Source organism: Lipophrys pholis (genome assembly GCF_963383615.2).
Source record: "Lipophrys pholis genome assembly, chromosome: 1".
In the NCBI taxonomy this organism is placed as follows: Eukaryota; Metazoa; Chordata; class Actinopteri; order Blenniiformes; family Blenniidae; genus Lipophrys; species Lipophrys pholis.
The window spans coordinates 39,597,930-39,612,132 of NC_137635.1; the positions used below are offsets into that span (position 1 = coordinate 39,597,930).

General features: G+C 39.2%; 1 protein-coding gene across 3 annotated transcripts; it reads left to right on the forward strand.

Annotated features, from left to right (window-relative positions):
• The first annotated feature begins 11 nt into the window (after window positions 1-11).
• On the forward strand, window positions 12-7,997 carry LOC308111202 (nucleolin-like). 3 transcript variants are annotated; one of them, XR_013935434.1, is made up of 20 exons: window positions 12-95; window positions 410-467; window positions 1,049-1,117; window positions 1,314-1,460; window positions 1,544-1,651; window positions 1,728-1,862; window positions 2,045-2,168; window positions 2,274-2,431; window positions 2,580-2,706; window positions 2,800-2,951; window positions 3,065-3,194; window positions 3,298-3,428; window positions 3,514-3,640; window positions 3,722-3,912; window positions 5,221-5,292; window positions 5,835-6,078; window positions 6,208-6,331; window positions 6,453-6,610; window positions 6,691-6,738; window positions 7,661-7,997. XR_013935434.1 is itself a non-coding variant. In XM_080466015.1 (20 exons), the coding sequence occupies exons 1-20, from the start codon at window positions 93-95 to the stop codon at window positions 7,720-7,722; spliced, it is 2,178 nt and encodes a 725-aa protein (XP_080322141.1). In that variant the 5' UTR covers window positions 12-92; the 3' UTR covers window positions 7,723-7,997. The 3 variants fall into 3 exon arrangements, 2 of the variants coding, with proteins under 2 accessions (XP_080322141.1, XP_080322142.1); XM_080466015.1 differs by having other exon boundaries at window positions 6,025-6,078; XM_080466016.1 differs by having other exon boundaries at window positions 26-95; window positions 1,052-1,117; window positions 6,025-6,078.
• Window positions 7,998-14,203: the final 6,206 nt, after the last annotated feature.

Sequence of the window (14,203 nt, forward strand, 5' to 3'; positions counted from 1 at the left end):
GTCCAAGACGCGCATGGGCAGTACCGATTTAGTGGCATGTGCGTGTCGTTGCCTGAAAACACGTTTTATCCGGAGATTGTTTCACTCTAAACATGGTAAATACAGACGCGACAACCACTTTAAACGACATCTGTATCAATCCGGATGACACGCGTTTCAAGAGTTTTGTCTGAGGATTTTCTTCATTTGTTCTTACTTGCTGTAAAACCAATAAGCTAACTGTTTGTTAGCTGCTGACCGTTTACTTTTACTCAAAGGTCCTAAAACATGTCATTTTTACCTTTTTCTAAACGTTATTGCACACGTGTCAAGGATTGGGTTCATATTTTCTTAGCAGAAACAAATCAAGCTTTATTTGAAGTCATAAGCAGGCTCATGTAGTCATGTTTTCTTACTGTTTTCCTTCTAGGCTCCAAGATTGAGAAAAAGGCAAATTAAAGTGACCGAGGAGGCCGACGTAAACCCTGGCAAGTGTTTTCCTCTTAACAGCTGGTTATTTAGAATGAACAGTGCTCTGTCACTTCATTACAGTAATAACACTGAAGCAGTTAAGCGCTTTACAGATGACCGAACTCTCTTTTATTTCCATGTGGGCTGTTATTTTTCATCTCTCTCCATATATATATATATATATACATATATATATATATATATACCTCACAAAATGAATCAATATTAAGTTTGTTTGCTCAAATAGAAAAGTTTGAGTTTTTGTGAGTAAGTAATTGATTGGCAAGTTTATTGAAAGACAAGAGTAAGGACAATCAAAGATAATCTATAAGTGCACTGGAAATGAAGTATTGTTTATTAGCAATGACTGAGATAATTAAAGGTAAACTAACAGCTCCATAGGCAATATTATTTTTATCTAATGTTCATCTAAATGATTCAACATCTTTAGTTGTCCTCAGATTCTCAATCAACCTGTTTCACTAACTTGCAGCATAACCTACTGATTTTGGTTGTGCTCTTTGGTGCATTGTCTAGTAATGTGTGATCAAATTAAAGGTTTTTCCTGGCACTTTAAGTTAACCAATTATTGTTTCAGAAGATCAGGCTGAGACTGTCTCCTCAAGTGAAGAAACAGGAGTGACAGCGAAGGACCAAAATGAACAAGGTGCAGAAAACACAGACTGTATTATCCATCCATCTACTATACCACATTATCTAAATGAGTTGTTTACAGCTGAGCCAGTCCATCACCGCACAGACACACACTCACACTAACACCTATGGGCAATTAAAAAAAAAAAAACAGTTAACCTACAACAGAACCTCCAAACTTTGTAGTTACTGTAAACATTTCTCTGTAGATCCTCAGATGGACATTGAAGTAAAAGGAAATGCTCCAACTGTAAGAACGTCATGGGAGAAGAATAGTGTCGAAGGAGGAGATGTTCACACAGAAGAGAAAATCCATTCCAGCGATCAGGTGGCTGCAGCGGAAACCGTGGAAAGTGGTATGGATATTCATGTTTATTAAATAAAATGGTGGTTCACAATACTTGTCTTAAACAGTGTCTTTGATTATTGTTTATTACAGAAAAACAGACTGAGACGACCTCTTCAGGTACTGCAGTTGGGTCTACAGAAGAAGCTCTCACTCATACTGAAGGAACAAAAGTGGTGGAAGAGCAAGGAAACAAACAAGGTAATACAAAAATAACAATTTCCTATACGTGTCAGTATAATCCCGAATGGTGGTCGTAATGACTTTTCACTTTTAGGATCTCAAATGGATGCCGTTGTTGACGACAATCAAAGTGCTCCCACAGTGGCTGTAACCCGCAAAAGGAAAAAGCAAAAAAAGAGTGAAGATGCTGAAAAGGAAAGTGACCAGATGACTCCCAAGGAGACAGCAGGTAAGCATGTGTGAAAGAGTTAATATTCAGAAGATTCAGAAAAATTGACTCTGAAGATGTCAATACTACATCAATAGACAGCCAAAGTCATCAGGGATGGTGTGAACTCGTATTATAATGCATGGGTAAATAATCTGTCTTGTCATGTTGTCTTCAATCATTTTCTGTGTTTATTGCTTAAGGTTTTCGTGTCTTTATCGGCAACCTGAACGACTCCAAAACATCTGAAGAAGTCAAAAGCTCACTAGAAAATTACCTGATGAGCCAAAGCCTGGTGTTTCAGGACGTCCAGTTAAACCGGTACAAGTGAGTGTTTTTCCAGTTCAGTTCTCTCTACCCTTCTCTTTGGGATTTGTAAGTGCTGCTGTTGCTGCGCAAAACAACTAAAGAGTGATTTGTCTGCTGTTGTAGAAAATTTGCTTTTGTAGATTTTGCCTCAGAAATGGACCTGACTAAAGCCCTGACGTTAGATGGAGAAGTCTTTCTTGACAGGCCGATAAAGATCGCCAAAGCGATCGGCAAAAGTGCAGCCAAACCGAAGGCGAAAGTTCCTGCTGTGGGCAAAAAAGGTAAAATAGGATTTATTTTTAATTGAGAATTTGGATTTTACATAATGCGCTGTTGACAATTATTTTGTTCCCATAAATTGGATTTTTGAAAAAAAACAAACATGTTATTGTACAAAAAAATGTTAAGGAGTTTGTTTGACTTTTGCAGCCAGAAATGGCAGATGTTTGTTTCTGAAAAACGTCCCGTACAAGGCAACAAAAAAGAGCATCCTGAAACTTTTCCACAAGGCCATCGAAGTTCGTTTTCCTGGTGGAGGAGAAAGTCCAAGTCAGGGGTGAGAACTTCACAATCAAAACATGTCTTATTTACTGTATATGTGACAAGTCTTTTGAATATGTAGTAAAGTCAATTTTCTTCTATTTGACAGAATTGCTTTCTTGGAATTTAAAAATAAATCTGTTGCTAAGAAAGTCCTACAGAGGAAACAAGGAGTGAAGATCAACGGTCGGGTTCTGATCGTGGACACTGTGGGAGAATCAAAGATGCCGAAAGACTCTACAGGGAAGGTTGATACGAAAGGTAAGTCAGTTCAGTGATGGTTTTCTTTTGTTTCTTATTGAAAACTAAGAAATTTAACCAAGAGTTCTGTTTTTTCAAAAGTAATACATGTTTTTTTATTGCAATATTTGCAGCTGGAGCCACGTCAACTAACACTTTACTTGTGAGCAATTTGACTGCCAAGGTAAAAGAAAAACACCTTAAGAAAGTCTTTCCGGAGGCCGTTAGTGTCCGGATACGTCAGAGCAGATTCAGACCAGGAATGTAAGTACATCTTCCTGAATTCACCCCCCCCCCCCCTTTTTTTTTTCTTCAGCAAAATGAAGCCATGGATATTAAAAATAAAAAATCCTTTAATTCTCTGCAGGTTTGCATTTGTTGAGTTTGCAGCTGTGGATGAAGCCGCAAAAGCCTTGAAGTCATCACAGAGCATTACAATCTGCCGGACCAAAGTCAAAGTGCAGTTCTGTGACAAACCGAAGCCAGAGGAAGCAACCGGTATCAGCCCAAAATAAGTTCAGTCAGCATTTAGGTGTCATCTAAATGTTTTATATTCATGATTTGTTTTAATGTTGCTGCTTAGTGCTGACAACAACACTGATTGTGATGAATCTGGCTGAGAAGACGACTGCAGAGACGCTTCAAAGTGCGTTTGAAGGGGCCCTCAGTGCGAGAGTCACCATAGATAGAGAGACAGGACTTTCAAAGAGGTTGGTAGCAGAAGGTTTTCACTTCACCCATTAAGACTATTGTTTTCTTATGATATCTGGCGTCCATTTTGTTCTCATCAGGTTCGGTTTTGTAGAGTTTGAGAGTGAAGAAACTTGCAAAGCTGCCAAAGAAGCCATGGAGGACTGCGAGATCGATGGCGGCAAAGTGATTGTAGCGTTCGCAAAAGCTAAGGCCAAAAAAGTTTCTGCCGGACCGGTTGGAAGCTCAAGAGTGAGCAAAGGAAACTCTGGAGAAAAATGTGGTGAAGAAGGTAAATCTTCACATTGGTTGGGACATGAATGTCACATTATAGAGCTCAACATGGACTGAAATGTGAATAAAATGAACATTTAAAGCAGCAATAACATGAATTGATGTAGTTTGAGATGATATACATCTTACATAGGCCCATACTGACAACTCTGATAATGGTGCTTAGAAATATAATAGATGCATACAGATCAAATTACTCTGACCAGTTTGAGAAGCTGCAGATAAAGATTCTCTGTATTTTTTAGTTCAGTTCAGTTCAGTTCTGTCAGCTCAGTTTATTTTGTTTGTCTGCTTTCACGTTAAACCACTTTGTACATGTTTTTAAAGATTTATGATAAATGAAAGTATTATTAGTGCTCTCAATCGATAAATAATTTTTTATTAATTGCACAATATCCTGTAATTAATTGCGATTAATCGCATTGCTTTTCTACTGAAGATCGAAGCTCGTAATAGATATTTATTCAGGGAAAACCACAGAATTTATGTTGACTCAACACACAGTGACTATATTTAAATTCAAAGACTATGTTTATAACGTCCTTTTAGCTTTGCGTGAATGTGTTTCTCTCCAAGATTAGCAAAATAATAAAAACATTAAAAAAAATTTAACAAACATCTAACATAGGTCTGGGAGTGCAGGTCCACCACTTTGAAAATTTGTTTCTAGGAACAAAGTTGTAAACTTATTACGTGAAAAAAGTGGCATTAATAAACTGTAATACACACGCACGCGAGAGAGAGCGATGGCACGTACACGCGAGCGCACACGTACAGTATATAGGAGTGCCAGGGAAAGAGAAAGGAGAAATTAATATTTGACCTGTATTTCCTCCGGCTTTAGCAGTTTGGTGGCTGCTGGTCAGCCAACATGGCAACCTGCTGTTTGGCTGCAGAATTACTTCTATTCTCGTTAAAGTAGACTTTACAAAGTAAAACTAATGTCTTTCACTTTCTCAATCAGCCATCAGGTAACTTTTTAAAGTGAAACTTTCTGCCTTAATATTATTTCACTCGGTATTTTGCTGCTCTATAGTCACGGCGCTGCGCCTATAGACGCTGCACGTGCCACAGCCCCGGTAAGGGAGTTAACCCCCCCCCAAAAAAAACGGAAGTAAACAAAACTGCGTTAATTCCGTAAAAAATATTTTCAGGAGTTAAACGTTTCAATAAAATTAAATTAACACGTTAATTGTGACAGCACTAATTATTATTTTTGTGACCAAAAAAACCCTACAGAATATAATAATATATGTTAATAACTAGTTGGATCCTATCAAATAACACATTTTTCTTTCTGTTTCAGTGACTGGAAAACGGAAAGCAGACTCTGCACCCAAGACTCCACCACCCAAAAAAACTAAAATCACCAAGAACGGTAGGAACTCGTATTACGACAGACTGATTGGATTGAATCATTTTTGTGAAAACTGAAAGTTCAGAGGTTGCCAGGTTTGGAACTTAAAGTGTCTCCATTATATTTCAGGCAGTAAACGTCTGATTTATCTTGGAAAATGCAGAAATAATAGTGAGATTATTGCTACTTTTCAAAAAGTATAAACATCACAAGTATAATAATAACAACTTTATACGATTAAGTAAAATAATATTGAAAAACTCAATGCAAACCCCACAAAGTTGTCCCATGAATTAAAATGCTTGAATTAAATTGCTGTATTGGTCCAAATATAAAGGCGAACATTTAGAAAAAGGTTTGCCTACTAAATCTTTTATAAAGACAAATTTATTTTCTGGAATAGAGACAAAAATGATATGTTTTTCTATACCAACCTGCACATGCAACCACTGCAACTGCAACTCACTGGTTTTACTCCGGCTAACATCGATGTCAAGCTGCAGTTCCACCCAAAGCGTTTCGATGCCTTTACTTCGCTCCTTATTATTGCATCGCATTTGCAGCTGCTTTTCCATGGCCCCGTGGTATAGATTGTCAAGGAGAGCTTCCTCCGGCAAGCTCTTCTGGTATCTGAGGCCCTTGTGCTGGTTTGATCCAGAACATGGCATAACACCAGGATACCTATATGAGACCCTGAACATTCACCAGACCTGCTTTGGACCAATATGAGAACACATTTCCTGTCTCCTGCAGTGATTGGAAAACAGAGAGCAGACTCTGCAGCCGAGACCTCCCCATTAAAGACAGGTGACGTGGTCAATCGTGATATGGACTCGTATTACAACAGGCTGCTGAATAATCTGTCCAGTGAAGTGTCTTGATGTATGCAGAAGTGTCGTCTTCATTCATTTACCTTGTTGTTTGTTTTTCTAACAGAATTCTCTCTCTTTGTTGGCAACCTCAACAACTCAAAACAATTTGAAGAAATCAAAAATTCTCTAGCAACTTTCCTAATGAACCAGAGTCTCCTCTTTCAAGATATCCGATTGGACCGGTCCAAGTAAGTGTGTCTGTTCTTTATGGTCCAGTTTCAATCTGCATTAGGCTCGTGGATTTTTGAGCGCTGCCAAACAAAGTACAACATGGTACAACCACTAAAGAGTTACTTTCTGCTCCTACAGAAAACATGCTTATGTAGAACTTGCCTCAAATATGGACCTGACTAAAGCCCTGACGTTAAATGGAAAAGTTGTTCTTGATAAGCCGATGAAGATCGCCAAAGCAAACATCAAAAGTGAGGCGAAAGTGAAGGCGAAAACTCCCCCAGCGGAAAAGAAAAGTATGGGAATATTTGATAGAGTTCCTGAATAACTCCCAAAGTCCCTGCTGTGAGTTAACGCTCTTCTGGTCAATCTGCAGGTTCGAAGGTGAACGGAAAGAAGCGTGGTGGCAAAGCCAGAAAAAGAGGTAACGCTTGAACACAGAGAGTTTAAGAATAACTGAATCGTGAACAAAATGAAAATGGTTGTGTGATCTGACCACAAAGAGGCAGCTGTACTTCCACAGGTAAATGTAATGTGTGCTGAAGATACATTATCAGGCCACTCAGATAAATATTGCATTACAGCCTTTTCAACAAATGTCACCAAGAAAATAATGAACTGATAATTAGTATTTGTTTCATGTACAGAGTAACATTCAGAAGCAATGTGCCAACTCATCCTGTCTGCTTGGTGCTTTAAAAAAAACAACTTACTACAGTTTTGTTGGTTTTTTTGCTGCACGTCAGATGCACATGCTTCCTTACACAAGTTGACTTGCATGTTCAAGTCAATTAACTTGTTGTTTGGGGGTACTGGGTACTCCAGGTAGCCTGGAACAAGATAATGAGTGAAGGTCAAACATCCACATTTCAGATGATCAGTCATCTGTTTATATTTTTAACTCTTTGGTACAAAGGTCATTTTGACTTTCGTTTGTAAATGAACACTGTTGTTTAAAACAATACAGAGAAGCATTGTCCACTCATTTAATATTATGACATGTATGTGAATAATATTGCACAGAACAGACATTACGTCAGGTACTTCTCCGTGGAGGTATTTCTATTGCATATATTGACAACACCACACTCCGCTGAGGATTGCTGCTTGTTTTCCTTCCATCAGTCGTCTGCTGCTGTACGAGGAACTGATGTTTTGGTTTTTCCATCTCCGCTTAAGAAAAACCTCTAAATAAAACGTCCATCCTTTTTCTCTGCCACTTCATGCTGCTCACATTCAACACCTATTCACAATTTAAGGTCACCGATTATCTCAAATGCATGTTCTTGGACTATGGGAGGAATCCTCCCAGTGAACATGAAAAGTAAATGATTTGTTTCTTTTAGGAAAAGGCAAAGCAGATGACTCATCCCAGGTTGCAGCTGAAGAAGTGGAAACTAACAACTAATTGGGGAAAGTGTGTATAACTGTATACAAACCATATATCTGCTCATGCGGTTTAATTGTATTAAAGTATTTGGGATGGAACTAGTACTATAATAATTTTTGAACAGTGTTTTAAGTGATGTAACTTTGAATTTGACTGGATTGTGTACCTCCACTTTTTATTTAGCAAATGTACAAATTATTTGTTTTCACTTTCAGTTTTGTCAAAAACTGAAGACACTGTTATGAAAAGATACATTTTTCAAACACAAAGATAAATATTTTGTTGAAATCAAACCAGCTGTCTTCTAGTGTTTTGTTCCAACATACTATGTGATGATGTTAACCCAGGATTACTTCTCGTGTGTCTGAGCTACACTGGCTTGTGAAAGTATCCATAGCCATTGAACTTTACCACATTTTGTCACATTACAACCACAAATGATCGTCTGTGAACAGCCCTTGTCAAGTCCTGCCAGAGATGTTCATTTGGATGAAGATTGTGTGTTGCACTGGATTTTATTCTGGGGAATCGGAGTAAAGGCTGTAATGCGACAAAATGTGGTAAAGTTGAAGGAGTATCACTGTAAATCAATGGCAGCACCACAACTCAACATGCCTCTGACATCAGGTTAAACACTTGTGCAAGACATTTTTTCATCTCCTAAATCATCACTGACCCTACCACAGACGTCTGCAACCTTTATCACCAAATGAGCCATTGTTGTGATTTTCTACCAAATCAATTTCAACTGGGGCCACTAAACACAGTTTACGTCTCCCAATCGAATAATTGCAGGTTTGATTCCCCACTTCCACGTGTCCACATGTTGAAGTGACACCCAATTTCAAATGACTCTCAATGGATGGACAAGGCAAGGTGTCTGTACCCAAAAGAGCCATTTTTGTGACTTTCCACCAAATCAAATTTAACTGGAGCCACAAAACATGTTTTACCTTTAAAATGTGGCTTATGCAGCTCTTAAGGTTTCATCTAGAGTTAGATATGAAAAGTGTGTCTTACATTGCATTTATGAAGTTTCTGTTACAATTCAGGAATCCATTTCCTTACATTTTCAGCAGTTTCGATACAATTTTGACATTTAAGCATTTCTAAGCATTTTTGGCTCTTTTTATAAAAGTAGTTTTGTGTGTTTTTTCAATTTATATTCCCGTTTAGAAATCCTAGTCATTTAGTTTTTTTTTAAGCTGCTTTAGCAGGGTTTTTCCAGCATTATTTTTTTTTTGTGGTTTATACAATTTTTTCCCGCATTTTTGCCATTTTAATTGTGCTTTTTTTTTTTATTTTTTTTTTTAAAGCGTTATAGACTTGGTTAAGGCCAAAGAGCCACATGAGGCTCCAGAGCCACTGGTTGCAGACCTCAGAACTAAACTGCTGTGCATGATTTGGTCTATTAGTGTATATATATATATATATATATATATATATATATATATATCTATATCACAGTCGGAGTCCTACATCCTCTCCACTGCAATGTTCCCAGAATGTCTTCTGTTCAGAAGAATCCACAACAGTTGTTTTGCAGTTTTTACAGTATCAAACTACTTTTATAGTTTTCTTCAAAAAAAAAAAAGACTATTTATTGATATCTTGAAGCATGCCATGAGTAAAATACACGATCGTGCAGCTGATGGGAGGCTGGAGAGGCAGTAGTTACGTGGAGTTCACGCTCAGATGTGTTGTAACTCGCAGACATTGGGCCCAAACACGATGTCCAGTGATGACCTCACATCCTGTTTTTCCCCACTTCCTTGTGAATGGGCCGATCCAACCCGATCCGGGCCGGGTCGGGACTCGGAGTGTCCTGTCCACTGCGCGCGGCGCGGCTCGCTCCTCGCGCCTCGGACGCACGCTGCAGGATCGTCCGCGTGTACAGGCTGCAGAGGGCATCAACGTTTCAGTCTCACTGCAGAGCATGCGACGACTGACACGCTGATCACACTCAGGACAGGAGACGTCGGTGAGTTCGCGGTACAGACATGTGTGCGTGTTTACTGCCCGTGTCTGACGTGTTTCTCAGTCGGAGCGCGACTTGTGAAACTGCTGAATAAGTTTTTGTTTACTTGGTCAAAGTTACAAAGTGCGACTACAGACAGAATTGCGTGAGCTGTGTACTTTCCTATTGGCATAAAAGCTCCAACAGTAACGCATACTGCTTTGTTACTGTTATCCAGTGTGGTTTGTGAATGTACTTTAGATTCCGGTGCAGGTTGAGCTTTTAAAGATTGTAACGTTGTAGCTCAATAAGCAACATCTGTCAAGCCTCCTTCTCCAGGCAGCATTTTGGTTTTTTTAAAGGTTATTTAATTTAAAGCAGCTTTTCGAAATTTGAAGCAGTTATCTTGTTAAGACGAATTATAGCTGCGTATTGGTCACATTCTAAGGTTATTCTGTCTTTGAGTCTCACTCTGATAGAAAAGTTAAGTTTCCTCGTTTTTCTCATTTCAAGCCTGTCGCCTCTGGAGTAATGACACTGAAGGATGAAGGACTGTAGTGGATAGTTCGTTTCCTTATTGTTTTTCATCTTGATTATTGTGCGATGTGAATTGGAATTTGTTTCTCTCTTATCTTATCATCAGGCAAAGTCAAGATGACTCATTTGGGAGTTGTTTCTATGTGAATGCATGAAGTCACAAAGATCATGGTTTTATTTATATAATCGAAAGCTTTTCTTTTAACAAAGCAACATGCCTTTCGTTGATCCCAATTTGGGAAATCCTGGAATCATTGCAGTTCAAATATAAGATAAGATAAAGAAGTTCAATCTGGAGAAGATTACAGCAGTATTATGTAAAGAACAACTACAACAATGCAGACTGTAGTTGTTGTAAATGTAGACTGTAATAGTACAGCGTACACTGAGCTGTATAAATAATGTGAATGGTATTCTGTTTACATGCATGATGATGATCAGCTAAGTGTCTGACATGAGTCCAGCGGATGCGGAAGTGGGACAATAACATAGTTAGCTTTGTAAGTACTATACTGTGATTTTCAAGTTGTCTGCAGGTGTGACGACTGGTGATCAGAGGTTCTCAGTCATAAACAATATAAAGCAGAATTTGCGAGTGTAAGCACATTTTCATCAGATAGAATAAAATGATTAAAAACACTATATACACCTGGAAGAAGCTGACCGGTGAAATGACCTCTCCCAGGGAGGAATAGAGTTTGACGGCGGCAGGAAGGAGGGAGCTCATGTGGTGCTGTGGTTGGATGAGTTCTTGTTCCTGCAGATGCTCCTGTTGTTGACCATGACGGTCGTTTACAGGCATTGCTCACACTGGACCTCAGTTTGGACTGCAATAAACAAATAAAGCTCAATCTGATGATCTTCTATACCATTTTATCCAAGTCAGGGTTGTGTGGGTTGCTGGAGCTGACAGAGTGGGCAGTACGATTCCTGACCGGGCAGTTAGTGCTGTTGGATTAAGTGGAGCGCCAGTGCATGCCGACATCGAGGTAAATATTTCTGTAGAATATGTACGTAATGACTGTGTGGGTCTGGATGGCAGGGCCTTGATGACACCGGTCACAGGTGGGATTGAGGTTCCTATAAATTCTGTCGACTTTTGTCGAGGTGAGCACGGTGTAGGATTTGACATGGCATTAGACCATGCCTAGCACAGATGGATGAATCTCCTCCCCCACAGAGCTTCTCATTGAGTTTTTGTCCAGCGTGGGGATGTCACATACTCTCATGCTTGCAGCTATTTATTAATGTGATTACTTCACCTCAAAGTTTTTTTTGTCAATCTGGTGAGGCAACGGGGGGCATGCAAATGGAGAACATGCGAACTCCACACAGACTGGACTTTAAGCTGGGATATTCTGGTGGTGTGGTGACTTTCGAGAAATTGATTTATTTAGAGAGTTTGCTTCATAGAAAAGGAGTCTGGGCATTACGTTAAGTGTTTAAAAAACATTTCACTTTTTAAACCTGGATTCTTATGCAACAATGTGCAGCAGTGTTATGTTGTTTGATCAGCTGGTGTTAATTCCTGCCGTGCAGTCTGGATGAAGTCCGGATTGATTTGACCGCTCCTCAACATTACTGCTTTCCACAGAGTTTCAGATTTGACGGATTTCACTTTTTCTTTGCTTCTTTAGTTTATTGTCTCCCTCCACTGGCCCGCTAACCTTTGTTATGCAGGAGAATTGCCACTCTGTGATATTTAGAGATGCTCACTGTGATGAAATCTGATTTTATCGGAGTACACAGTTCTCACGGAGAAGTTGTTGAGGCTACGCTCACACTGCAGGTCTTGATGCTCAATTCAGATTTTTCGCCGGTATCCGTCTTTTTTGCATGATCCTTCACGTTACATTTCAAACGTGACCTCTGTCACACTGCCGTGTGAACGTGATCGAACCCCATGGGTTCGGGCACCAGAGCGCATGCGCAGTTGACAGACGTAAATATGGACGACATGCAGGTCGGCACCAGGGTTGCCACATGTGACTCACTGTTTTCAGCCCAAACAACGGAAAAACCACACACCTAAAAAAAAAACCAGCCCAAATATGTGTCATAAAGAACATGCCATAAACACACAAATGCACGAAATAAACAAAGTTACTGGGGGATACCCGCCATATCTGGCAACGCTGGTCAGCCCCGGTAGATCAGTTTTCAAGTGGTTGGTAAATATGAGCCGACAGGATCTAGACAAAATGACGAGGGAAAGAAGAAGGAGAGTGAGGTTAAAAGAGAGCACAGCTTTTAACATTTTGGCGGTGCCGCTTCCTCCGGCAATGATCCGTGACGTCAGTTGCATAATAGAAAAATATCAGAATTGGTACCACGTATGAATGAGGCCTGGGTCTGGTGTGGAAAAATCGGAATTGACGCTTTCACACGGCCTCAAAACAAGTCGGATATGGCTCACTGTGAGCAAAAATCAGAATTGGTTCGGATTTCCCTGCAGTGTGAACGAGCCTTGTGTCTCAAGTGTCTTTTCAAATATGCTGAATTAATATAATCTGTTTCACATGAGACAGTTTTTTTTTTTGTTTTTTTTTGATGTAATGGCAGGGCCATATCTCAAAAAAGTTTGGACAAAGATGCATGTTAAGTCCGATTTTTTTTCTATGAGCTCCCAAATAGATCTGTTTAGACAGGATTATTATTAGTTATTCTACTTTTCAGGATTGATGATCTTTTACAGAGGTGGAGGCATCCGTCAACATCAGAGATCCTGGTTTTGGACTGCGTCTGCGTCTAACAAACTTTTTTGGATGATAAAGCTTTCATGTGTATTTGTGGATTCCATGCAGATCTTCAGTAAAGCACATTGTCCGGTACACACCCTATATTTACTTTCGCCGATCTTTCATCTCAAAAATACCCAGATATTTCACAGATTTTTGTGCTGCCCATAAAAATACTCTTGCAATTACTGTCATGTGAAAAAAATAGGACACCCTATGAAAGCCTGTGTATTTTTCTTTTTAAACATATTAATATTTGATGTAATTTTTAACAACACTGAAACATTCTTGCAATGGCTACAGGTCCTGTAGCAGCAAAACATCCCCACACCATGTTTCCACCTCCATGCTTCGCAGTTGGTATGAGGTTCTATTCCTGGAATACTGTGTTTGGTTTACGCCCAAATTAAATTTTAGACTCATCTGTCCAAAGAACATTATTCCAGAAGTCCAGGTCTTTGTCTACGTTCTCTCTGGCAAACTTCAGTCTGACCTTCATGTTTCTCTAAGGTTTCTTTCTGACATGGCTCCGAGGAAAGGCACGCACTTTCACACCAACAGGAGCAAGGGCCTGCTGTCGGTCCCATGAAGACATCATAAGGTTTTCAGAGACGACTTGCAGCATCTTGCGGTCTGCTCTCAGGGTGAACCTGCTTGGACAGCCACACCTGAGCATGTTGGCAGCTGTTTTTAATGTCCTTCACTTGTAGACTATTTTCTGTACAGTGAAATGGATGATTTCAAATTGCTTTGAGATCTTTTCACTTGGCAGCTCATAAGCAATGGTGTTCATTTCTGAGCTTTAGATAAGACGAGCCTCCTTTAAAATAATCAGTAACGATGTTCTCTTCATGTGCACCTGACGTGATACAACTGTGTGTGATTTTAGCCATTTTAGGTGGGAATAAATGTGGGGGTGTCCTAATTTGTTCCTCACCAGAAATTGTTTTCCTTTTTAATACATTTTACAGAAAGTTTTAAACAGTATTATCTTCAGTTACAATTGTTTATCTACGAGGCTGCAAATTTTCAGTATTGTTAGAATTGATATTAAATATGTATGTCCAGATATGGAAAAAAAAGGAAACACAGAGGCTTTCATAGGGTGTCTTAATTCTTTCACATGACTATTTATTATAGTTGCTCCACTGTTTTGAGATCTATAAATGCCATAAGACACAAACTTTCTTTTTTTTTTTTTCATAATTTGCTTAAATGATTTACTCTCTACAGACGAATCATCTGTGCAGTGTTGTGAATGAAATGT